At 55.3% G+C, this 23,539-nt stretch overlaps 2 protein-coding genes and 1 long non-coding RNA gene across 16 annotated transcripts in view; 2 read left to right on the top strand and 1 right to left on the bottom strand.

Moving 5' to 3' along the window:
- Positions 1-11,710, top strand: part of Snx27 (sorting nexin 27) — an 86,772-nt gene extending 75,062 nt beyond the window's left edge. For 3 of the 7 annotated variants that reach the window (XM_087203320.1, XM_087203318.1, XM_087203321.1), the window contains 3 exons: positions 101-229; positions 527-586; positions 5,396-11,710. In XM_087203320.1, coding sequence (XP_087059446.1) covers positions 101-229; positions 527-586; positions 5,396-5,479 — 273 coding nt within the window. In that variant the 3' untranslated portion in view covers positions 5,480-11,710. Of the gene's footprint in view, positions 1-100; positions 230-526; positions 587-1,530; positions 5,297-5,395 lie in introns of those variants that run through there. The other 4 variants (XM_021265941.2, XM_021265942.2, XM_087203322.1 and 1 more) reach the window with 2 other exon arrangements.
- Positions 11,574-22,960, bottom strand: Celf3 (CUGBP Elav-like family member 3). Of its 8 annotated transcripts, none has more exons than XM_021265943.2 (13): positions 22,889-22,960; positions 22,057-22,747; positions 20,865-20,947; positions 16,255-16,303; positions 15,776-15,904; positions 15,570-15,649; positions 14,481-14,624; positions 14,198-14,339; positions 13,845-13,994; positions 13,411-13,476; positions 12,999-13,133; positions 12,588-12,731; positions 11,574-11,709 (listed from the first exon to the last, which is right to left on the bottom strand). In XM_021265943.2, the coding sequence occupies exons 2-13, from the start codon at positions 22,199-22,201 to the stop codon at positions 11,582-11,584; spliced, it is 1,395 nt and encodes a 464-aa protein (XP_021121602.1). In that variant the 5' UTR covers positions 22,202-22,747; positions 22,889-22,960; the 3' UTR covers positions 11,574-11,581. The 8 variants fall into 8 exon arrangements, with proteins under 8 accessions (XP_021121602.1, XP_021121606.1, XP_087059452.1 ...); XM_021265947.2 differs by having other exon boundaries at positions 22,057-22,162; positions 22,889-22,956; XM_087203326.1 differs by having other exon boundaries at positions 12,999-13,130; positions 22,057-22,162; positions 22,889-22,946.
- On the top strand, positions 15,530-19,697 carry LOC110351027 (uncharacterized). The gene is made up of 3 exons (XR_015448120.1): positions 15,530-15,670; positions 16,178-16,361; positions 17,240-19,697. It is a non-coding gene; the product is annotated as an uncharacterized LOC110351027 (long non-coding RNA).
- Positions 22,961-23,539: the final 579 nt, after the last annotated feature.

The following is a 23,539-nucleotide window of genomic DNA, read 5'->3' as shown; positions in this document are numbered from 1 at the left end:
TTCATGTATCTTCTCCCTGCCTAAGAACTCCCTCACCTTAGCTCCCCAGCACTCTCCTACTCAAACTACAGGCTTCATTCTCCTCTTCTTGGTCATCCAGAACCAGGTCATAGCATTTGAATGGAATGAGATGCAGCGATGGGACACAGACGAAGAAGGAATGGCCTTCTGTTTTGAATATGCACGAGGAGAGAAGAAGCCCCGATGGGTTAAAATCTTCACACCTTATGTGAGTGGGACACTGGGGAAGTAGACCGGGCTTCAGTAGAGACAGAGATGTGGCCTTCTTGGGATCAGAGCACACAGGTCCCTTTTTCCTTTACCCCACTGCCTGGGATTGGCAAATTCACATGCTGCTTGACTCATACTTACCACTAGAAGGAGCTAGAGAACAAAAGGTGGCCAGATCAGGGGTCTGGGGACTTGTCAGAGTTTGGAAGATGGGGCAACCTGGCGGGAGTTCAAAGCCATGGCCGCGGGGTACCTGGTCCTGAGAAGTAGTGAGTATTGCTGCTTTTTTCCCCAGTTCAATTACATGCATGAATGCTTCGAGAGGGTGTTCTGCGAGCTCAAGTGGAGAAAAGAGGTAATTCTAAAGACTTCTTGAAGTAACCTTCATCTTGTAATTTGTAGGCCCATTGCCAAATACCTGGGACCCTCACCTCCATTTCTGTCTTTCTAGAAATATTAGTTAGAGACTGGTTTTCCCATGTGAGCCAGGACAGCAGGGCTCCAGCGGGGCTGGCCTCTGGATGGTGAATGGGCTGTGCAAAAAAGCCCGGCTTCTTCCCTTGTCTAGAGGGTGGACACTGGCTACAGGCTCTTCCATCCTCATGACTTCATGGCTGTTGTTGTTAGGTTTTTTGTTTTGTTTGTTGGGATTTTGAGTCACCCTCTATATTGTTCCTGACCTAGAAGGCCTCTCCCCTCCCTCAGTTGTAGCCATCTGACTGGATAGGTCACGACAGAGGCCTTCTAGATCAGTGGTGGCAAACCTATGGCACGCGTGCCACAGCAGGGTGTTTATATCATTGAAAGCTCTAAAAGGTTTGCCATCACTGTTCTAGACTAACCAAAAGTATGCACAGGGGAAAGTTTTTGCAAGGGCCATTGTGTAGGTGTCAGTGCTGGAACAGAATTTAGAAGATTGTAAATAATTAGCTACTTCTTGTCAAAGAAAAATCAGTGGATTGAGGTAAAGTCAGGAACGTGAAAATTTGTATTTTTAGTATGGTAAAAAGAAAACTAGGCTGTGGGAATCATATCTAAGTTTCCTCCTAGCTCTAATTTTGGCTAAATCAATCTCCGTTAAATCTGACTTTTCTGTCCTGTAAAACGGGAAGAGTTAGCCGGGTGATTAGTATTCAGAGTCCTTCCGGCTCTGAAAGCCTGTGATTCTTGGTGGGAAGTCCTGTCGGAGAAGAGGCCAGTCAGATAGGGTCACCCAGTTACTGTTTTAGCTCCTGTTTGAGGGTTGTCTCCAGAATGGAGGGGACATGGCTTCTCAATAACTTTTTTTTTCCCTTTCAGAACATTTTCCAGATGGTGAGATCACAGCAGAGGGATGTGGCCACCTAGCCTTTCCTTATCCCTTTCCCTTCTCGCCTTCGTCCTCTTATCCCTTTCATCTCCTATGTCAGCGTAACCATTAACACAAAAGAAAAGATAAAGGAAAAAAAGTCATTACATTCAGAAGCCCTAAACTAAATATTATTAATAACTCCCTCTGGAATTGAGCTGATAGAGAACAACAGATTGGTTCACACCCTAAGTCCACTGAGATAAGACAGAGAAAGAAGTAAGCCCGTCCAACTCGCCAAAGGTATCTTTGTGCTTTCACCTGGGCCTCATACCAACAGACTCTCCTTGTACTATATTTTGAAAACTGGAACTATGAACTTCATCCATTTGCACTGTTCAGACATATATATGTATGTATGTAAAAAATTATATATACACAAATTAGCTGCACGTATATACATATATATATTTCTTTTTAAATTTCATATTGATGGCAGTACCTTTTTTAGCTTGTGTTTTTACACACCTTTCACTAGAATTCATGACCTCTCTTGCTCTCTTTATTTTGAAACAAACTTTAAAAAGGAAAAAAAAATTTACAGGGAAAATACCTCTCCTCATGAAGGACTCGAAAAGTTTACAACCTGCTTGGGTTTTTCCCCCCTTTTTTGTATTGAGTGCAGTTTCTGAATCATGGGTTGCCGTCGAGTCTGAGGAGCAAGGAGCATAGTGTCTATCTTTCAAGAGGGTACTGGGAGGAGAAACAGGTGTGTTTCTCACAGGTGCAAGGGTGCGATCTACAGAGAGAGTCTGAAGACCTGGTGTGGTCTTGATTTCAAGACAGTTTCCTGGTCCATCTCTCTCCCACTCATGGCTTTCTGGCCAACTCTGTACCTCCTTCCTGCTTCCTGGGGGCCCCTGCTGTTCTCCTCCGCTGTCCAGAGCAGAGTTGAGCATGGGCTTAGGAAGTTGATGCCACAGGAACCTGAAACACTTCATGGTAGTAACTGCTGATCTTGCCTTTTCTGCAGCAGGGGTGGCATTAGGGACCAAAGGTAAAGCTGATACCTTAGGCACAAAGGTTGGATTTGCAGAGGGAAAAGAAAGGAAGCAATATTCTGTGTACATAAGGCTTTACCTACCCTGTTCCTGAACAGTAACCACCGTAACTATTGCACTCTCTGTGACATCCTTGAACAACAGTGCTGGGGAGGGACCTAACTATCTTCAAGACCTTAGGGCAACTTAGAATGGGTCTGTGGTCTGTGCCAACCAAGCCATAGCCCTATCCAACCCAGCAGAGGACCCTGGAAGGGGTGGGAATATGTTCAGTTTAAGCTACATCTCCACCTTCTGTTTAAAAGCAGACTGAAGGAAAACCTTTGTGTTCCTCAGTGAGTTGCTCATCTGACCTTGCAGTTAGACCGTTTGAGACCTACAAGCTACATCCCAGGGTCAGAGGCCAGAGACCCTGAGCTCTATACCCATTACATAAAGGCACTAAGTCAGGCTCGGGTGCAACTGAAACAGATCTTTGACCATCTTGGGGGTGGGGGTCTGCCTTTCCCCTTCTAAAGAGAAACTCAAAGGGTGGCATCCTCTGCCTTGTCGAGCTGGGAGGCAGGCAGAATTCTTGTTGGGGTGGTTTGAAGTTTCTCTTTTGTAGATCAATGTGAGGCCATTTTTCTTTGTTTCTCACTGTTATCCTAGTGGGCATAGGCCCCCAGGGAGGTGTGGAATCATAAAACATCCTCTCCTCCCCACTTCTCCAAAGCCAGGAAGACTCACAGATTTCAAAACACCAGAGTGCTGAACATTTAACATTGAAGAGGGCAATCCCCACCTTGAAGACTCTATTTAATATGGGATCAACTTCTTCTTTTGGCTTAAATTAACTTAATAATGAGCCAAAGGACCTTAAAAAGAAGTTAGGTTGATTTCCCACTCCAAGATGCTTAAGTGGCTTTTGGCACCAGCTTTGTTCAGACTATAAAAACAGCAGCAGTGCATAATGGGAGCAGAAGGAACAGGGCCTAGAGCCTCCATGACAGACCAAGTGCTGGCCTCTGGGTACGAGACATGGGGAGTTGGAGGCCCCTAGAGTAGGTGTGTGGTGCTGTGTTCCTCTTCCTGCATAGCATCCACTTGGTGTTTGGAAATTGGGTGAGGGACCCCATAGACAGTTGGCCTGTGGCCAGATCTGCTTAGTTCTGGCTTCTGCTTGAGGCCATCCCACTAAAAAGCGCCCAGCTTCGGCAGGGAGGGAGACCCTATAGGACGGTGCCTTCTCCCTTCTCACATCAGCCCCCAGCAGTGGAGGCTCCATAGGATCAAGCTCTTCTGTGCATGAAGCAGTGTTAGGTGTGACTACTCCCCTCACCCCTGTGCTTTGTTTCTGTACCCCTACTACTTTTCTTAGTCCTGGCTTCTGCCGAGGGCACCGTCTACTCAGTCTTCTTTTACGGTTTGACTCTGGAAAAGAGGGCTCCTGGTTACACTGGATTTCTGTCCTCTGGGGCAGAAGCTTAGAGTTTCTGTGGAACAAGAGAAAACTGAGGCCCTGAGAAACCTGCAGCTGTAGGAAGGTTCCCTTGGGCCATACTTTGAGCTCTCTGCTTTTTATTCTTTTATCTGGTTCTCTATCTTTCTGCCCTCCCCTTGCCCTAGGCCTAAGCTCTACACAGGTACAGATAAGTTTGTGCTCAGGGCAGCTCTAGGCCTGGACAGAGCTTTCAGTGAGGAATTAGATAAATATCCCAGTGTCCTCAGGCCAGCCCATTTTCTTTCATCCTTTAGTTACCCAGGCCAGTAGCTTTGGGTTATCTCTTGTAGCCCCAAACCCAGTGCTTGGAGCAGCTGAACAGGGCACTGACAGGAGGTGTGACAGACCTCTGTCCTATCCCGAATTTGCCCACTATGGGCCTGGCTCCTAAGAGGCAGTTTTCTTAAGGGGAACTGCATGCTAGGTGACCTGAAGGACCACTGTGCCCTCCCTTCTCTCTGTCAACTGTCTGGCTGGACTGACGTACTGGGAGACCTCGGCATGCTGCTGTTCCTTTGCCAGGTTCATTGGGTCACACTGGCTTCCTTTCGGGGGACTGTGGCTGATTACCACTCAGAGGGGAGGGAGAATGCAGGCAGTGGGAGACTTCTGTGGTCCCCATCTTCCAGTTGTACCTGCTGTTCCCTTGCCCTACCCTGAGCACCACCTGCCAGTGCAGCAGCAGTTCACTCGTCAGCAGTAACCGCGGGTGAACTGGAAGTGAGGGCTCTGGGGAGGAGCAGAACTGAAGCCGGGAGTGACCTGGGGCAAGGCACTTGGCCAACTGCTAAACTTAGACACCAGTTTCTCCCATGCCCCCTTTGAAGCTGGTGAGCTGGGCTTCTGTTTTTCCCAGGTCATGCACACTTTTAATTTATTTGAGAGAAACTCTAATTGTATTTTCACTGCAGCATCTTGTATTTTTTATTTGTGATTTAAGAAATGTGAAGAGAAAATACACAGATATATAATGGCTAACAGTGTTTCTTTCATTTCTTGTTCTAGAGCTAACCACTCTAAAATTGTTTGGTAACGTCACTTAGTGTAATTAATTGTAACATATTCTTTTAAATAAATTGATTTATTGATGAAACAATTCTTTTGTTTCCTAGACTACAAATCCTTGGGGATATGTGGGAAAAGGAAGAACCTTTGAGACTCATTAGAATGGTCAAGCTGAGGAGAAGGAGCATTAACCAGTTTCCTCAGTGACCAGTGGGCAGCCTGTGGAGGGTAGGAGATGGGGAAGGGCAAGGAAAGGAGAAATAGGCAGGCCCCTGGTTTGCAGCTCTGTTTTCAGTGACTTCTTTAAAATTCCTTCTCCTCCCTCAGTCTGCAGAGTTGAGGCCGCTTGCCCCGCCTGCCTGCCGGCCAGCCCAGAATCCTCTAGAGTCACGGGACTCCCTTCCCAGCTGAATACAGATGAAGCCGGCAGAGCCCTGAACAGATCTCAGTGCCGTCCCCTCGGCAGCACCTACGTGCTTCTCCCCTTTTCAGTAACTCGGGAACTTTGTCCTGGGGACCTGGAAGTGGAAACACATCACCCCGAATGAAAGCCCAGACACGACTGGCCGCCCTGGTGGGCAGTGTCCCCCATGCCGACACCCCTCATGATACAGGTGGTCCTGTCACCCTCACTTTGACAGAGGAATCCAAGTGCTGGGTCCATTTACCTCCTCTCTCAGCTTGACTTTATGGGCTGAGTCTGCTCTGAAAAGCTTACATTTGTAGTGGGTCGAACATTTTTAAATTGTTTTTATAAATCTTCACATTCTTACTATTTTCATAACTCCTGATCAATGTGGTTTTGTTCCTTAGTCGATGCCCATAACAGCAAGAATCAGTTTGACATTTTGTTTGGCATTTGGAGGAGAGACATTATTCATGTCCTCATTCACCCAGCCACTAGCATTGAATATTGGAATCTGATAAATAACTACTATGCTAAGGGAAAATTTTTTTCAAAGAATCCATAGAGAATTAAAAAGTGGAATTATAGAATCAGAATTACACAGGTTAAAGTCAACAAACACTTGAGGCCCTGTGTTAGGTACTGGCACAGACACAAAAGCAAAGAGAAACATTCTGCTCACTTACAGTCCCTCAACAGGAGACAGTTACAAATGACCAGGATAAACAGCCATGGAAGGGTCGGTGCTGGACACTAGAAAAGGAGTGGGGGAGAGACCTGTGGGTGAGGGCATGAAGAAAATCTTTACCAAGAAAGTGTACAGCACTTAAGGTAAATTGCTTACCACGAGCAGGATGTCAGCAAGCAGACGTTTAACGATTACCAAGACCGTGTCAGTGTTGTCAGGCACTAGCGATGGGGAAGGAAAAGACACAGGAGGCCAAAGGGTCTGCCTTTCCAGGGAAAGATGAACTTGGGGTGTGTAGGGCTGAAGAGGGAAGGGAGGCCTTACAGAAGCATGATGCTGGAGAGGCACTCTACATTGAGGAAGCAGCAGAAAGGGTTGTTACCAGGTGCAGCCTAGGAAGAGGGATGTCTCAGACTACAGGACAGAAGGGTCAGCGAGACGGCTGTGCTTATTCCGCTAGTAAATAAGAAGCAGTGAGAATTGGAAGGAAGGAACACACGAGTGAGAAGAGCTGTGGATGTGAAATTTGTATGATTTCATGACATCAAATTTATGTGAGGAGCAAAAGACTCCTAAGGCTTTGCATCTGTATGGGTGGAAAACAAACAGTTAAGTGTTCAGATTTGGGGACAGAAAAGGTTTCAGCTTAAAACTTCCAGTTTTGGCACAGGTGAGAAATCCAGCATAAACATCCAGCATGGTTTCTTAATCATTTCCTGAGGAACTTCGAGTGCTCTGGGGCTGCGTAGGGTGATGGAGAGCAGAGCGCCGGGGCTGGCAGCCGGATGGGGTACAAGCCGCGGGGGAAGGGTGTGCGCCAAACTGGGATTGAGTGCTGATGTTTAGGAACAAGGAGGACTAAGAAGCTAATGCTGAAACTGAGGAGAAAAATCGGACTAGGAATTCGTGGCTGGCACTCATTTTTATCCAGCAGGCGAAAGGATGCAATACATTGGCAGGAAACCATTTGTGGAGAACAGGAAGCTGACTGTGGGTGAAGTAGGACTGAAAGAAAGCCAGAGTGTGCGGATTTTATGAGAACTAGGAGCTTGGGTCGGGGCTGTCTCACATATGGAAAAGAGAACAAGGTGTGGCCATGAGTGGAAACTCCTTCAGTCACAAACACTAGAAGCTACGGCTATGAAAGCTTTGAGATTTTAGCGAGAAGTGAAAGACACAGGGAGCCCAGGAAGTTGGGCCATGCCTGTCAAGCCCGCAGGGCCCAACCCCAGGGGAAATGGAGACACCTCGCATCATGTGTACACTTTTGAAAGCTTTAAAAATATGGAAAGGGAAGGAGAACACACTGAAGGGATTGTTCTCAGGGCCTTTTCTCTCCTGGCATGTTCTCATCATTTTGGTCTCCCTGACGGGATATTTTTGTCTTTGGTTTTACTATTGAAAGTCTTCAAAAAAAAAAAAGAAAGAAAGTCTTCCCCGTCCCTACTATTAACTTGCCAGCTCCATCCTTCTGCCTTGAGAAAAGCCATTTTCCCTCTCTTCATGCTGCTATTAACACTTGAGCACAGCATGAGTGTTACAGAAGAAACAGACAGGGTAGCTGTTAATGTTCTGTGGGGGCTGCCACACCTTGGGTGCCTGAGATCTGGGAAGATACCAAGATGGAGGAGACTTCCTAGTCGTTCACCCCTCACTGGCCCCCACATCCTGAGAGAATCCACAAGACAGTAAGCCACTCTGGGAGATGCTCTTGGTCTAAGTCCACTTCCGTGTCTCTGTTTTGACTCAGGCTGTTCTGAAATAGGCATCTCAAGGGAAAGTTCCTAGTGCTAATACCCACTCGTGTGCTGCCACCTAATGCACACTTCTTCCCATCTCTAGCCTATACACAGGCTTCTAATTCAGGTTTCAGATGCTGTGCATTTGGTAAGAATCCTGCCTGGGTTTTCCTTCTGAATAATGTCCCATTCCTGATTTCTACCAGCCCAAGAGTTGTTTGTTCCCCCTACTCCCCTGAAACTATCTCCATGGATACATCTCCACAGTACTTCACATTTTGCTGCTCTTTTTAACTACAGGGGTTTATAAAAGAAGGCAGAAGTAAGGGGTAAAGGTGGGGTGAGTTGGGATTTATTCGAGGTTGTGTGTTTGTGAACAAGTGGCCTGAGGCCAGACCAAAACTGGAAGGTGACAAAGTTTGCACGAAGGGCTAGGATAGCAGGTGGCTGTGCTCTGTGAAGTCAGAGAATCTACCTGTGTGCTCCTCCTGAGTCCAGCCCTAAAGCCGTTCACAGAGAAGAATCTGGAAACCAGAGGGCCCTGGCACAGTTCGTCTTCTGATGGGGATCGCTGCTGTGGCCTGCTTGATACTCCCTGGGACCTTTGCCCCCAGTCAGAGGACAGGTGAGACCACAGCCTTATGGGCCTCGTAGTCTGGCAAAGTGGGCTCAGGTTCTGCAGCCTTCCCTTCCCAGCTTTGTGACAGGCTGAGCTGGACACCTCTCAAAGCCTCCCTTCCACCTGTAGTCACATCCTGCCTCAGGCTTGTAGTGTGGCCAAGTGAGGAAATGCACATTAAAGGCCTAGAATGGAACCTCCTGTAGAGCCATAGATGATATGTGGTGGGGGTCCAGCCAGCTCAGGGGTCCCCGCTTTGTGCCTGGAGCCTGAGGGACATGGCTGAGTACCAGGACAGGCCTGCCACGGCTCTCCCCTCTGCCCAGCTCTGCAGAACATTGCAGATGAAGCCCCGGAGATGAGCAGAAGCAGACCCTGAGCAAGCGCCTGGACACTGCGCAAAGCAGGGGTGGGGCCTCCCTGAGGACCTCTCTCCCAGACCCCCCTCCTCCCTCCCTGCCGTCCCCAGTGTGAACACCCCAACCTCAACCTTCCAACACTCTTATTTGGTGCTTTTAAACTTTATTTAGACAGAAAAGACCAACTCTTTGAAAGTAAAATGCAATAAATAAATAAGTTAATCATAGAGAACTGTCTGAAACCGACTCCCCAGTCTCCCTGTACCACTCCCACCCCCACCCCATTTTCCTTTCCCTAAAACCTTTGCCTAAAGAAAATCATCAGGTAATAAACCCCTTTGTCCCTCCCCACACCCTTCCTCCCAAATACCCAATCACCCGCCCCCCAAACCAAAGGGAGAAATCAAGAGAGTGAGAAAAAATCCAAGGGCAACATTGTCTAAACTCCCAGAAAGAGATGGCAGCGTCCGGGCAGGGCGGGCCGGGCCGAGCGGGCTGGCTAGCGCACGCACGGTGGCTGTGGCATTTATACGGAGGGGCCAGCAGAGACTGTAAACATTTTTAGGGGCTCGGGAGGTCTTTTCCTCATGAAAGGAGGAGGGTCTCTGGCTGACGGGCAGAGAGGCAGCCCTCGGGGCTCCCCCACACCCTCCTTGGAGGGGCCCCTGGGGGAGGCAGTGAGTTTTAGGGCTGGGAGCCCAGGGTCAGGGTTATCCTACCTCTAGCTGAGGGTGGAGGGGTGCGAGCCAGCTTCTGGGAAGCTGACTTCGGGGAGTGGCTGGTGAGGGCTGGCTGGGGCCTGCACTGCTAGAACAGGCTCCCGGGGTGCGGGCGCTGGGCAGAGCCAGCACAGGAGTCCTAGCAGAAGGCAGATACCTCGGAACCCTCAGGCCTGTTCCTTGCTCCCTCACAAAGGCCAAAAGGGTGCCTGGGAGGAAAGAGGCCTTTGGAGCCAGGGAAGCAAAGCCACAGCCCTTCCAGAGGCGGGTGGTGAGGTGGGGCGGTGTCCTGTGCCCAGAGGCCACGAAGCAGCTTTTGCCCCAGGGCCCAGTGAAGGCCTGGGGCGGATGTGCAGAGGGCCAGGCCCAGTCTCATCTCGGGAAGAGGTTCAGGTGCCCCTTCCTCTGGTACCTCCAGACCTGTGAAGGAAGGAGACACCGGGGAAGCCTGGGGACGATGACGGCCGTGCCCGTCACGGGGAAGGGGAGGTGGCTGGGGTGGTGACAGCACCTGAGAGCAGGCTGCTGAGGGGCAGGCCATCGTCATCGAGAGCCCTCAGCCCATAGGGAACCGACCCCGCCACCACCGGTCATGAGGGCAGAGGGCAGGGACAGAGACAGACAGGAGGGAAGCTATGAGAAAGAAATAACCAAGCAGCCCATGAGAAAAATAAAGACTGGAAGTATACACACAGACCCAGAGGGGAAAGAGGACAGGAGCGCGACAACACGCAGGCAGGCAGAAGGGACTGAGAAAAGAAAGAAAGGGGTGCACTGTGAGACAGACACCTGGGAAGAGAGGGGCGTCCGCAGAGAAGGCCACGGGGGACTGGACTGGGCTTGAGGGGGGTCTCGTGGAGGAGACCACCCCCGGCCCCTAGGTAGTGCTCTCGTTCCTTTTTGGAAAGGAACAAAGAAAGCAAGAGAAATGCACAGAACACAGACCACAGTCACCAACCACTGTTGACCAAGCACGTCCCGCGAGCTACCCCCGGCCCTGACCCCGGGCTGGGGGGCGCTTCCCTCCACGGCCCCTCCCCAAATAACAAACAATCGGCTCCAAAGACAACACGCTCGTTCCATGCAACTTACAGGGGCCCGGAGCAGGGGTCCGGGGATGGGGGCTTCAGCCGACAATGGACACAGGCCCTGGGCTGGGGGGCCCCCAGGGTTGGGGGAGTTAAGCAGCCAGGATTGGGGGGAAAGGGGAGAAACAGAAAATGTGGGTATTGTTCTTGGGTTGTGTTTTTTCAGGGGTCTGGCCCAAAGGAGACTAAACAACACAAAAATAACCAAGGCTCACGGATCTGTGGCCCTAAGTTTGGGATGGTGGACAGCAAGGGGCAGAGAGGACCTGATGAGCAAAATTCACAGACAGTGCAACTTTCCAACCTCCTCCACCTAATTGGTGACTCCCAGGGGGTCTAGAAGTGGCTTCCCCCAGTCTCTCCCATGCTCTCCTGCCCAGAGTTCATTGTTTCATAAGAAAATCACCCAAAGCTCAGGGCAACAAGGACCTGGTGTACCCACTTCTCAGGAGAACAATTCCAGGAGCCAGCGATTCTAGGACTCTCCAGTACCCTGAACCAGCCCCCTGTCCTCCAAATCCTACTCCCCTAATTCCATCCAACCCAAAGGAAAACAGAAAGAGAGAGATACACAGAAACATGGACACTGACCAGACAAATAAGACCAGATACTGTGAAAGACCTGGGAGTGGACACAGATGCACATTTGGTTGTTTCTGGGATCACAAGGGTGTGTCTGTGTGTGTGTGTGTGTGTTTGTGTGTGTGTGTGTGTGTGTGTGTGTGTGAAAGAGAGACACGGTTGACCAACAGGTAAGGGAGCCACCCCAGATCCTGGATCTCATCCCAGTCAGGTGGGAGTAGGCGCCCTGGCGGGGGGGCATTCCTGGGCCCTGGCTGCGACATACAGGGGCTGGAGAGGAAGGCACAGACAGGACCAGCACCCACCTGGGGCCTCAGTAGGGCCGGTTGGCATCTTTTGGCCGCTTTAGCTGGACTTTGAGGCGCTTCATGCCAATCTGGAAGCCGTTCATGGCCTGGATGGCAGCCTGGGCACTGGCTGGATTGTCGAAACTCACAAAGCCTGAGGTGAGAGGGGCATCAGGCCCAGGCCCAGCCCCAGCCTACTCTCCTGTGCTTAGGGTTGGGGATGTGTTCTCCAGTTTCCCACCACCACCCTACTTCTTCCAGTGTCTCTGATGCGGCTTGGCACATAGCATTCAGAAGGAATCTGCTAATTGATGGATTGAATGAAGGAATTTAGTCCAGCCACTCACAAAAACTAAATGGGATATTCTTGCCAGCATTCTTTGCAGGGTGACCCCTTCCTCAGTCTGTATAGCTCTGAACCTGACTTTTGAAAACACTTCTAGACCCCTAAATGGGTTTGCTTTTGTTTTGTTTGAGACAAGGTCTCACTATGGAGCCCAGGCTAACCTCGAACTCATGGCAATCCTCCTGCCTCAGTCTCCCAAGTTCTGGGATTACAGGTGTGTGCCACAATGCCTAGATGGTTTTTGAAGCAGCCTTTCACAAATGTGAAGGCAAATAAAACCCACTCCCTTTAAAAAACCAATCACCCTTAAACTGAACCATTTCAGACTTCATAAAACATACATTCAGCTGGGGTTTTTTGTTTTGTTTGTTGTTTGATGCTGAGCATCCCAGGGTGTATGTATGCTAAGCACATGCTCTCTCACTGAACTGCACCCCAGCCCCAAGGCTGGACCCTAAGGTGAGGGACGAAGCTGTGAAATTCTGCAGGAAGAGTTGCTGAATGTGTCAAAGATCTCTTTCATGCCTCTAGATTCTCAGAGTTTCAAATACTTGGTCTATTATGACCATAACTGCCCCCGAATGCATAAGACCTTGTCCTAATTTGGAGTTAGACACACACACACACACACACACACACACACACACACAGGTCCATACTTTGTCTTTGGATCATGGTATTCTTACCAAAACATTTGCTCTGATTGGTGGCCCGGTCAACAAAAACTTTGGCTGAGATGACGTGGCCAAAAGGGACAAACATCTGGAGGATCTCTGAGTCCGTGAACTCCTGTGGCAGGTGGTAGATGAAGATGTTGCAGCCATCAGGGCCTGTATGGCAGTAGATGGGAGAGCTCAGCGATGGGCAGATACAGACTGGTGCAGCAGGAGCAGCCTGCCCTGGGGGCACCGTCAAGCCTAGCTGAACCACAGCAGTGTGAACCAGGGATCCTGTCACTGCCTCTCCACTCGCCTTCATCACCACAGCTGGGTGAGAATTGGGCTCAGCCCAGGGCAATTGGGAGCCCCTAAGCCCACAACCAGAGCACTCCTGTCCCTCAAGGCTCCTGGCTGTGAGGACCCTGACCCCAGTGACACCTTCTCGTTGCTGCTGCTGTTGCTGCTGCGGTTGCTGCTGCTGCTGCTGCTGGGGTGGAGGAGGCTGCTGCGCGACCAGGGCCGGAGGCTGTGGGAACGCAGGTGCAACCAGGCTGTAGGCTGCTGGGTAGGCTGCTGGGTTTCGGAGAACAGAGAGAACAAATGGGGCTGCCATGAATCCTCCAGTCAGCCCTGCCCCTCTCCCCAGCCGAGGCCAGTGGAATCACAGGGAAGGAGCGGCCCCAGGCCCCTGCGTGCTCCGCCCCTAAAGATTCACCTTCATGGGTATGGTCTGGCAGGAAAGCCTGAAGGGGGTGACTGGCAGGGAGCTGAGAAGCGCAGACCTGGTTCCTGGGCCCCTTTCCCTCTTGCCACTCATCCCACTGGGCAGGGCCTGGGCTAGGGGCCTCACCTGTGTAGTGCTGCATGCCCGCGTATGCCTGCTGCAGGGGGTCCACCGGGGCCGCGGGGCTCTGGGCTGGAGAGAGCAGCATGGACATGAGCGGGCCTGGGGCAGAGCAGGAACCCCAGCAGCACCTTTTGAGTACAGGACAGTGATGGGGAGGGCCTCATCCAGGCACGAATGTAAGGTGAGAAGGGGAACAAATGGCGGTGGGAAGGGGGAAAGAGCCTGTGTTAGGAGGACTCGAGTTCGTGCCCGGCTGGCCAGCCTGGGCAAGTTGGTTTGGCTCTGTGAGCCTCCGTATCCCTGGCTGAGAACAGGAGCATTCCTGCCCAAGATGAGAACAGGATAAAGCACCTTGAAGCCCGAGGCTGGAGAGGGACAGTGTGTCATGGCGCAGCCTAGATGGTTGCTGGGCAGGGTAGTCAGGCAGGGAGCCCCACCTGGGTAGGGGTGAACCCCGTTGGGATACAGAGCATCAGGGGCAGGCTGCCCAGTGGGCTGGGTGGGCACCGGGCTGTAGCCATTGACACCCAGGGCAGCAGGGATGGCAGAGACGGGCGTGGCAGCGATGGCAGGAGGGGTGCTGGTTCCTGGGGAGGAGAAAGTGACAGAGAGCGCAGACAACCAGACGCGCCGATGCAGAGAAACGGTCCGCCAGTCAGAGAGCAGACAGAAGCAAGCAGCCCACTCTGACCCCTGGCCCTTTCCTGGACCCAGCAGCTTCCCATCTCCATCCCGCCGTGCTGTGGCGCCTGGCCCTGCCCTGTTCATGCCTGGCCCGCTCCTGTCTTACCTGAGGATGGGGTGATGGGGGTGGCGATGAGGCCATTGGCATTGATGGCGGCCATGTGCTGCATCTGCACGGCAGCCATGGTGGCCATGGGGCTGAGGTAGGCACTGTGAGCCGCTACCAGGGCCGCCTGCTGCTGCATCAGCTGGGGTGGGAGGAGAGGAGAGTGGGGCCAGGCCCCCAGGCCCTGGCCTGTCTGCCACCCACCCTGGGTCCTGATGCTGGGATGGTGGAGCAGGACGGGCCAGAGGGACTCGGGGACAGGGAGCACCAGGGCAGCCCTTACGGCCTGGGTGTAGGCGCTGTAGGCTCCGAACTGGAGGGCGATGGGGCTGAACATGCCCAGCTGGGTGGCCACCTGCTGCATTCGGCGGAGACCTCTCTCCTTCTCTGTGTCAGCAAACTTCACCACCAGGCTGGACGAGGCACCCTGGGTGTGGGCCCACGTGTGCAGAGGGGCGGTCAGCATCTCTCTCCCCGCTGCCCACACCTGGCCTCATCCCCAGCCTCCACGGCCCGGCCCACGTCTAAGGGGCCTGTGCTGAGATGTGCCAAAGCGGAGACAGAGGTCGAAATGTGGAGGCATGTGCTCAAAAAGTGGCGGGCCCACCGGAAAGGGAAGGGCATCAGGGCATCGCTGGCTTTTCCAAGAGGATTCTGAGCTGGAGCTCCCCCCGCCGGGGGGTCAGGCACACAAATGTTTAATCTCACCTTGGAGCTGCCTGCCTCCCTTGCACGATTCCCACCCCCATGCCTGTGGCCTTGCGATGCGCCTGGTGGTCACAGTCACAAATGTTAATACTGCCCTGAGCCGAATAAAGACCAGATTGGAACATCTGCAAGGACTGTTAGAGAACCCTAGACACTCAGAGCTGGAAAGGGTCTAGGGTCAGCTAAAGCAGTTCTCTACCCGCTTCTGCCTCCCTGCCACCCCCTTGCGTGCACTCAGTGCTCGCCCAGCCTCTGCCAGGCAGCTGCGAGTTAAGGGAAGCCCATACCTTCAGGCCAGCTATTCTGACTGGAGGTCTGCTCTGCCGGGACTCCCAGCCTACACTGGGCTGGTCCAATGGTAAAGAGCAGGGGGGACAAAGCGAGGGCTCAGTACCCCAGCAAAGGGGCGGGGGATGGGGGAAGGCAGGTGGGTGATCCGGAGATGCGAGGTGAAAGGGGAACTGAGGAATGGAGGAGGCAGGAAGACAGGGTGAGCGGATTTGGACGGAGCGTGAGGGCTACGGAGAGGAGAGGGGCGGAGTTATGTGAGGTTCCTCTCTTCTGCCGGAAGCCCGCTTTTCTGTCCTGTTCTCACTGTCTCCGCTCTGTGCCAGGGCAGGTGGGCCGGACAGGCAGGAGGGGCTGGGAGAAGAGCAGGGCTCACCGGCAGCGTCCGGCTGCTGTGAAGGGTGTTGATGGCTGCCTGGGCCTCGGCGTGGGTCTGGAACTTCACGAAGGCGCAGCCTGGAGATGGAGGGAAAAGGGGTGAGTATGAATCTGAGGGCCACCGGGGGACCCACTGCCAGGCCCCAAGGGGCAGGGAGGGAAGGTAAAAGGGCTGCCAGGGAGGGGCCGCGCACAGCCGGCTACCTTTGCTGGTGCCATCCGGTCCCCGGAGCACAGTGCACTCGTCTATGGTCCCGAACGGCTCGAACATCTTGCGGACATCTTCATCTGTCTGCTGCTTCCCTAGCATCCCCACAAAGAGCTTCCGGTCTTCTGGGGGGTAGGGCGCAGGGGAGGGGCATGTTCAGGGCCTGCTGGCTGCTTTCTCAGCCCTCCCACCTCCTCCTGATGCTACTTCCCCACACGGGGACCAGCGGCTCTGGGGTGGGAAGGGGGTGCCGGTACACAGAGTGCTCATCCCAGCTCTGAAGGACTTGCACGTGTCTGGGCCTCAGCTCTTCCATCTCTATGGTGGGTTGGATCTCAACTCCTGTCCCCACCCTGACTGGGGAAGAAACCCTAGAATTGTCTGCTTTCTTCCTCAAGACTCTGCGCTTCAGCTTCTCCAAGGCCTGGGCCTGAAGCGGGAGCAGGGGGACCAGGTCCGAAGGCACAGAACCTACCTCCTCGACTCTCGCTGTCGGCGGGCTTGACCTGGATCGGCCTGTTCATCTACAGGAGAGAAGAGAAGGCAGCTGCTTGGTCCTGAACACCCGAGAGCCCTGCCCAGGTCAGCAAGGCCCAGAGCCCAGCGCCCTAAGATTCGGCTGGGAAGGAGGGACAGGGCCCAGCTTCCCCTGGGCTTAGGGCCTGAGGGACTCCAGGCAGTGGAGAGAGGATGTGAAGGAAGATGCTCATGGGGCAAAGCTCCAGACGAAGGTTGGTCTGGAAGCCTGGGCCAGGAATAGGTGCTGCTCTCCTGAGGGAAGAGGGCTGCCCCTGAGACCCGTGTCCTGAGGTAGAGACCAACCAAGGGGCTATTCAGCCAGAGCTGCCACCATTCCACAAAGTGGGAGAGACAGACCACCCCATGGAGGAGCTCCAAGGTGAGCTCTACACTGAAGGAGACCCCCACAGAGGCCCAGACTTTCTTCTACCCTGGAGGTGTGTCTACCTCTCTTTCTGCCCCCCTATACCCCTTGACCTCAGGGGGAAGGCACTCAGGCAGCACAAAGGGAGCAGATGCCCAGTCTCCGTGGCAACGGGAGAATGCGCACCATGGCAACCGCCCACTCAGCCTGATTTATCCGTCCCCGTCGCCCTGGCGACCGTGGTGACGTCATCACTTCTGCTGCTCCACACACCCAGAGAAGGAGTGGGGGGGTGGGAACAGGGTATGCTGGGGGTGGAGGACTTGGTGGGGGCTGGGGTGGGGGAGGGGTCCAGGAAGGCTTCCTGGTCCAGGAGGAGGTGTGCAGGGGCAGCCCTGCGGGGACCCGGCTGTCCCTCCTGTGTCCCTCCTCCAGAGCAGACCCTTGGGGTCTGGAGAGCCAAGACCGCTCTGGCAGAGCAGAGGCTGTCCCCGGCTGTTCCCACTTGTCCCTGGCACCTGAGTCTCCCGCTCTGCCCTCCCTGACCCTGAGGTATTGCCCTTTGTTTGGTCTTCAGTGAGAATGGAGAAATTCCCAGTTTCACTCTCCATCTGCTGCTTGGTGAGAAGACTTGGATGTCACTCCCACAGGTGATTTCCTTAGCCAGGGTGGGGAGCATCAGAGAAACTGGCAAGGGAAGAGGACACTCAGCATTCAGTTGCTGAAAACATCTTGCTAAGTGGGACTTTGACTACTAGGACCACACCTGGCCCCTCCTTCCCTCTGACAGTGGGACAGTCCCACTTGCAGTGACCGAAAGAATTGAAATGAACCATCCATTTTCATCCTGGGGGTGAGGCTAGGGGTGCACCCAGAAGAGGTCCTGGAGTGGGAGCCAGGGGACCAGTCCTGCCACTCGCTAGCTGTGTGACCTTGCACAAGCCCCTTCACACCTCTGGGCTTCATCTTCCTCACCTATATATAAATCAGGGGGTGGCCAGGCGCCCTCAGCCGGGTTCCTTCAGCTCTGAGATCTAGCATTAGGAAACCTTGTGTGGTGTGGACACAAAGAAGTGCAGACTGGGCCATCCCTGGCCCCAGCTCCTTCTCGCCCTGGACCCTCTCTCCCCGTGCTCGTCGTGCCAGCCAGGTACACAGCCTTGGGCCCCATCTAAGCTCTCAAACGATCCTCCGGTCCCCCCCCCCCGCCAGTATCCGCCAGCAGGTGGGCAGGGGGAAGGGCAGCAACTGCCACACAAATCCCAGCCACTGTGTACCCGCTTATCTCTCACCAGTCTGGGATTATCCCATCCAAGCGGCGGTCTCCTTAGGAGAGGGTGCGTGTGTTTGTGTCTGTGAAGGGCTGGGGCCCCAGGCTCAGGGGTCTGCTGTCATCCTCTCCCCGCCTCAGTGCCATCACCAAAGCCACCGGGAGATTCCCTCACGGGCCCCGCCCCGCTCTGCTCTGCGAGGAGGAGGAAGAGCCAGGGACACCGTGCCGAGCACTGACCCCTTCCCAACAGGCCCCTGGGGATTTGCTGTTCTGGGCAGAGATGGGGAACCTGAGGCCCAGAGAGAAAGGATGCGGTTCCCTCCCTGGACAGGCCTCCAGGCACAAAAATAGCAGAGCAATAAATACCCACAGTGATGTGGATGTGCACAAAGACACACACAAATGCAGACCACAGAGCGCCGCGGTGATGGAAGGCTCCCTGAGTGCCCCCCAGCCCCAGCCACCTCCTCCCTGGCCTGGCACTTCCTGTGGGAAGCCCAGGCTTTGTTAGCTCAACTCTGCACACCTGCCCCCTCCCCTGAGTCCAGCTGTGCTCTGTTTACCTGGCAACCGAGCACAGCCGCACCTCTGCTCTTTCCTAGCTACCACTCGCCAGGTGATAAGCCCTCCCCAGGGCCTCCCAAAGAAGAAGGGGCTATTTATACCCCAAGCAAGGATCCCCCCACTGCTCCATCACCCGGGTCACTTTGAAGGCCCATCCTCACCAGCAGAAAAGACTGCACTTCCCAGAGGCGCTCAATGTCCCCGAAGAATCTGGGGCCCTGCCACTCCTGGCTGCATTCCTATTACCTGTGACCCAGACCACAGGCAAGTGGGGCTGGAGCCCACCTTCCCAGCTGAGCAGGCTCGACAGAGGTGTCCCTCAGCCCCCCACACCCTGGAAGCCACACCCTGCTCACAGGACAGATCCAAGGACCTGTGGCAGAGCCACCCCGGGAGAGAAGAGGAAGTGGGGTTCAACGGTCACAGGCCAAGCCCCACTCTCTCTGAGCACCCAAAACATCCCCCTCATGGAGGAGCACCTCCTGGAATGTGGGGTGACAAAGATGAGGGGCCAAGAATGAGGTCTAAGTGCCCTTGTTTTAAAAGAACATGCAATGGGAAGGCTGGGAGGTCTGACAGCAGGAAGAACTTCCCAACCGAATTGTGCAGCGTGCACACACACACACACACACACGCGCGCGCGCACACACACACACACTGAGGGGAGGCAGGTGGTGAGAGAGAAGACTCGGGTACAGCAGGGCTTGGTCAGACAGACATCTGCTGTCATTGGTTCTTTGGGTCTGGCCCCCAGACCTCTAATACAGGGGTCCCCCCCAGGGTAAACCCCTCATTTCTACTGGAAACTCTGTCAGGTCCCTGTAGACTCTGTCCCCTGGGGCAAGGGCCAGCAGTAAAGCTCAGTGTCACCTGGGAACCAGGGAGCCAGGCTAGACAATCATTAACTGGGGCGCACTCCTCCCTCACCCTACCCGGGCCTGCTGTCCTTAGGAGGAGCAGGAGCCGCCCTCCCCACCCCGACAGGGCTCTGCCTGAGCCACTTGGGCAGCTGCAAGGGACGGCAGGGTGAGGTCCCTGCCCGGACGCTCTGCCCTGGGGGTTCATGTCCACCCCAGGGAGTCCCCAGGCTGCTCTCGCTTTTGCACACCCTCTTTTCCTCTGACCCTGCTCTGGTTTCTGCAGGGGCCCTGAAATGGGGAGGCAACAGGAAAGCAAGGCAGCCGTCAGGATGAAAACTGCTGGGAAGAGGGAGGGAGGGAGGGAGGGGAAACTGAGACTGGATGGGGACCAGGCTGCACGTGTCTGCATCCCCACATTCGACCATGGACACTCATACGCGAGAGCGCATGAACACACACCAGCCTGGGTCCCTGGGCCTGCTCACATTCACGCACGGGGCCTCCCCCATGTGTGGTGGTAACTGTTCTGGCCACCGGCAGGACAAGCCTGGGTTGGCTTTCCTGGCAGAACTCAAGGGTCGAGGAACAGTGAGGAGCTCAGAAGGGTCTGTCCCCACCCCCATCTGTTTTGTCTGTTTCCCACCTAGGAAAGATGGATGCTCAGTTCCCTTCTCTACTTCGCATGTGGGCATGGAGTGGGGGCCGGGACAAGTGTGTCTCCATCACCCGGAGAATGCTGGGCAAGGCTGTGCTGAAGGGTGACCCGAAGTGAGGTCCAGAAGGAGCAAGCAGAAGCAGGGACCCCACCCCACCCGGTTCTGTGCACAGGACAGTCTGAGACTCTTTCTCCTGCTTCTCAGGGGCCAGGCCAGGCTTGGGGCCCTCTGCAAAGCTGGCTGAGAGGAAACAGAGGGGTGTGGCCTTGCAGGAGGGAGGCCACATCCGAGGCACCCCTGCCTCCAAGCGGCAGTCAGGCCCCTCTCGCTTGCTCCCCTGACCCTGTCGCCCGGTTGCTCTGTTCCCAGGGTCTTTCTGGGAGAGGAGAGGGGAGCTGTCAGAACTCTGAAGCCAGCACCTGGATGCCAGTCCAGCAGCCCCAGCTGCTCTCTCTCCCCACCCCAGCCCCCAGCAGTCTCCCCAGAGCCGAAAGGGTGTCTGGGCGCCTTGGGTTCTCCCTGCCCCACATGCACGTGGTGTCCAAGTCCCCTGTCCACACCCCCACCGGCTCAGTCCTCCCAGCGCTGCCCCCTGCGGGCAGGCGGGGTCGGGGTGGTGGGGGGACTGCATCTGCTCAAAAGGTCATGTTTACTCCACTAATCGCTCCTCTCCTCCTCTCCGGGTTAGACGGGGGAAATGCAGGCATCTCTAGCAAGAAAAGCAATGCTAGGAACAGAGAGGGACTTCCTGCTGAGGGGATGTGTTCAGTCTCCTGGGAGGGTGCAACCCCTACCTGGTCTCTAACGCCCTGCTCAGCCACCCAGGGGCCGGCAGAGGATGGGACTCACCCCTGGAAGCGTCTTCTGTTCGTGCAGGGCACTCTGGGCCTTCAGGGCTGAATCGCGGGCGCAGTATGTCAGGAAGGCACATCCTGAGGATGGCAAGGGCAGAGCGGGGTCAGGGGTGAGTCTCCAGGCTGCCCTGCCTAAGGGCTACCCTGAGACTGAGGACGGAGCTTTTCCTCTCTGGCCATCTCCTGGGTGCTAGGGTGGGAGGTATCACAGGGGAAGACACCGTGGAGACCTGAGGTCTGAACGCGGGCAGTGATCCAGACAGCAACAGCAAGGGGGCACCGGGGCTGCTCAGCGATGAGACTTGGTGTTGCCTGGGGTTGCCAGCAGTGCGGGAGTGTGCTCTCCCCTTCCCCTGATAGTCTCCTTTCCCTCTCTCCTTCGCTTTCTCCTCCCTCCATCTTGGTCATCAGCACCCCTTTCCTCTCCTGCTTTCCCTATTTCCTCGAATCTCCCCAACTCTACTGGAGGCAGGTACATGGTGGAGCCCGGAACCCAGAGGGACAGGGAAACAGCAGAAGTGCCTTTTCCCTGGCCCCAGTGAGGGCAGGGAGGGATGATGGCCCAAAGACACTCAGTGCTTTCCAGGTTCTGACCCCAGGGTCAGGCCTGCTTAGCCACACAGCCCTGGGAGGGAGGCCTCAGGGGCATCCTCCTTCTTAACTTTCTGACCCCTCCCCACTTCCCAGATCACCCCCGAGCTCTGGCTTTCCGGCCGGCTCCCTAGTCCCTCTCTTCTGGCCTCTCTACTCTTGCTACACTACGTGAAGTCCTGACCTCCGTCCTGACACTCTCTGAGGCTGCTCGGATTCTCAGCCTACACACACTCCTCACACTCACACTCACACACTCCTGCCCAGCCCCTTATCTGTCAAGCCAGCTCTCTGTCCCTCCACGCGTTCTTAAATTCATCCAGGGACATTAACACGCACCCCCATCTCTGGGATCCACATCTCTGCCGCCCTCTTGACAACTCTTCACCCCAAAAGCTCCCCTCAGCCCTCTGTCCCGGAGTCCCCTGCTCACTCTAGCTGAGTTCTCTTCCGACCCCTCCATGCACAGTCCCGAGCCCCTGGACTCTTCTCCCATAGCAGACCTTTCTGGCCACTTGTCTCTCCCCTGGCTTTTCTCCTCCTCCCAGCCTCCCAGCCGCCCACTGCCACCTCTCCGGCCTGGCCTGACCCCTCACCCTTGTGCAGCCCGGTGTACTTGTCCTTGATGACAGTCAGCTCAAAGATCCGACCAAACTGCTCGAAGATGGGCTTCAGGTCCTTTTCCTCCAGATGCCTCGGGATCTGCCCCACAAATAGCTTGATGGCATCCGGCTCCTTCATTGGGGCGGCCCAGGAGGAGGGGCCGAGGGGAGCAGGGAGAGGCCCAGAGGCCAGGGGAGCTGCCCGACGGGGATGCAAGTGGTGCGGGCCGGGGGCCGGCCAGGGCCAGCTCTCCCTGGGGCCCCCGACCACACTTCTGAGCAAGGAGCCGCTCTTCACACAAAGGAGGCCCCGCGGTCGAGGGCTCGGGGTCAGGGGTCTAGGCAGACGCTGCCGAGCCGCCAGGGGGCATAGCCCAAGCCAGAGCTCGCCCTCCCGGAGGCCGGTTGGCGCTCCCAGGACGGGCTCAGAGTGGCCAGGACCCAGGGGGCTGCGGTGGCTTCGGGGCGCTGGGCTCGGGACTGAGACCTGGGGGGGCAGTGAGAGGCGGAGGTGGGGAAAGGGCCCGAGGAAGGGGCGGGCAGAAGACTGAGGCCGGGGCCCGAGGTATGGTTGCCAGCAGCTTCAGTGAGGGGCCCTCCTGACGTGGGGCAGCTGGAGCTCTCGTTGGCTTCCCCGGGAGGACACCTCCCCTGTGGCTGATCCTTCTGCTGGGTCCGAAGATCCCTGATGCCAGATGCTTGATTGCTGATGGCGGCAGGGCTCCGGGGTCCCTTCTGCCCTGCCGCCCCCCTCCCCCCTCCCCGTCCCCGGGCCTGGGCTGCTGCTGGCTGCTCCCGGCGCTGGGGCTGCCTGCGTCCCGGTCACCTGGGTCCCGGAGCTCTGCTCTCCGGCCGCGCTCTGCTCAACAAAAACCTCCCCCTCCACACCCCCCTCCCCACTCCCACCCCCTTTCCCCTGACAGCGGTGATGTCAGTCTCAGGGGTGGAATGCAAATTCTCTACCCCGGAGAGAGGCGCACAACCCGGGCGGGAGCCACGCCCTCTTCCTATCGCCATCCTTCCCGACTCCCTTCCCGCCCCCAGAAGAGCAGCTGGCCCTGTTGATAGCCACCCTTCCCCCATCTTACTCCCCAACCGGGAGGTAGGCAAGGCAATAGGATGGAGAATTTATAGAGGAGCCCTAAGGTGGGGTCCATTGTTCCGGGGGCTGGAGCTGTCCCCGGTGCTGGAAGAGAGGACCCAGGAGATGGGAGCTGGGGGTGGGGAGGAGAGGAGGGTGCTGGCATTTGGGCAGCCCTGAGTGGGGATCCGAGGAAAGAAACCACGGAGTGGAAAACGGGACAGGACAGCTGGGCAGGTTGAGGGGGAAAGAGAGAGTTGTAGGTGGGGAGGGACGCAGGTAGCAAAGTCTGGAGGGAGAAGAGTAGGGAGGCCCAGAGAGGAAAAATGGGAAGGAAGGCGGGAAGGGGCGAGCAGGCGGACACGATTGCAGGAAGGGAATTACATGTTTTCCAGA

This window comes from Heterocephalus glaber, unplaced genomic scaffold (assembly GCF_053883595.1).
Source record: "Heterocephalus glaber isolate CG9 unplaced genomic scaffold, H.glaber_assembly_v1.0 deba00001795, whole genome shotgun sequence".
NCBI lineage: Eukaryota > Metazoa > Chordata > Mammalia > Rodentia > Bathyergidae > Heterocephalus > Heterocephalus glaber.
The sequence above is the reverse complement of the archived record's forward strand: the minus strand, read 5'-3'. Positions and strand labels throughout refer to the sequence as shown.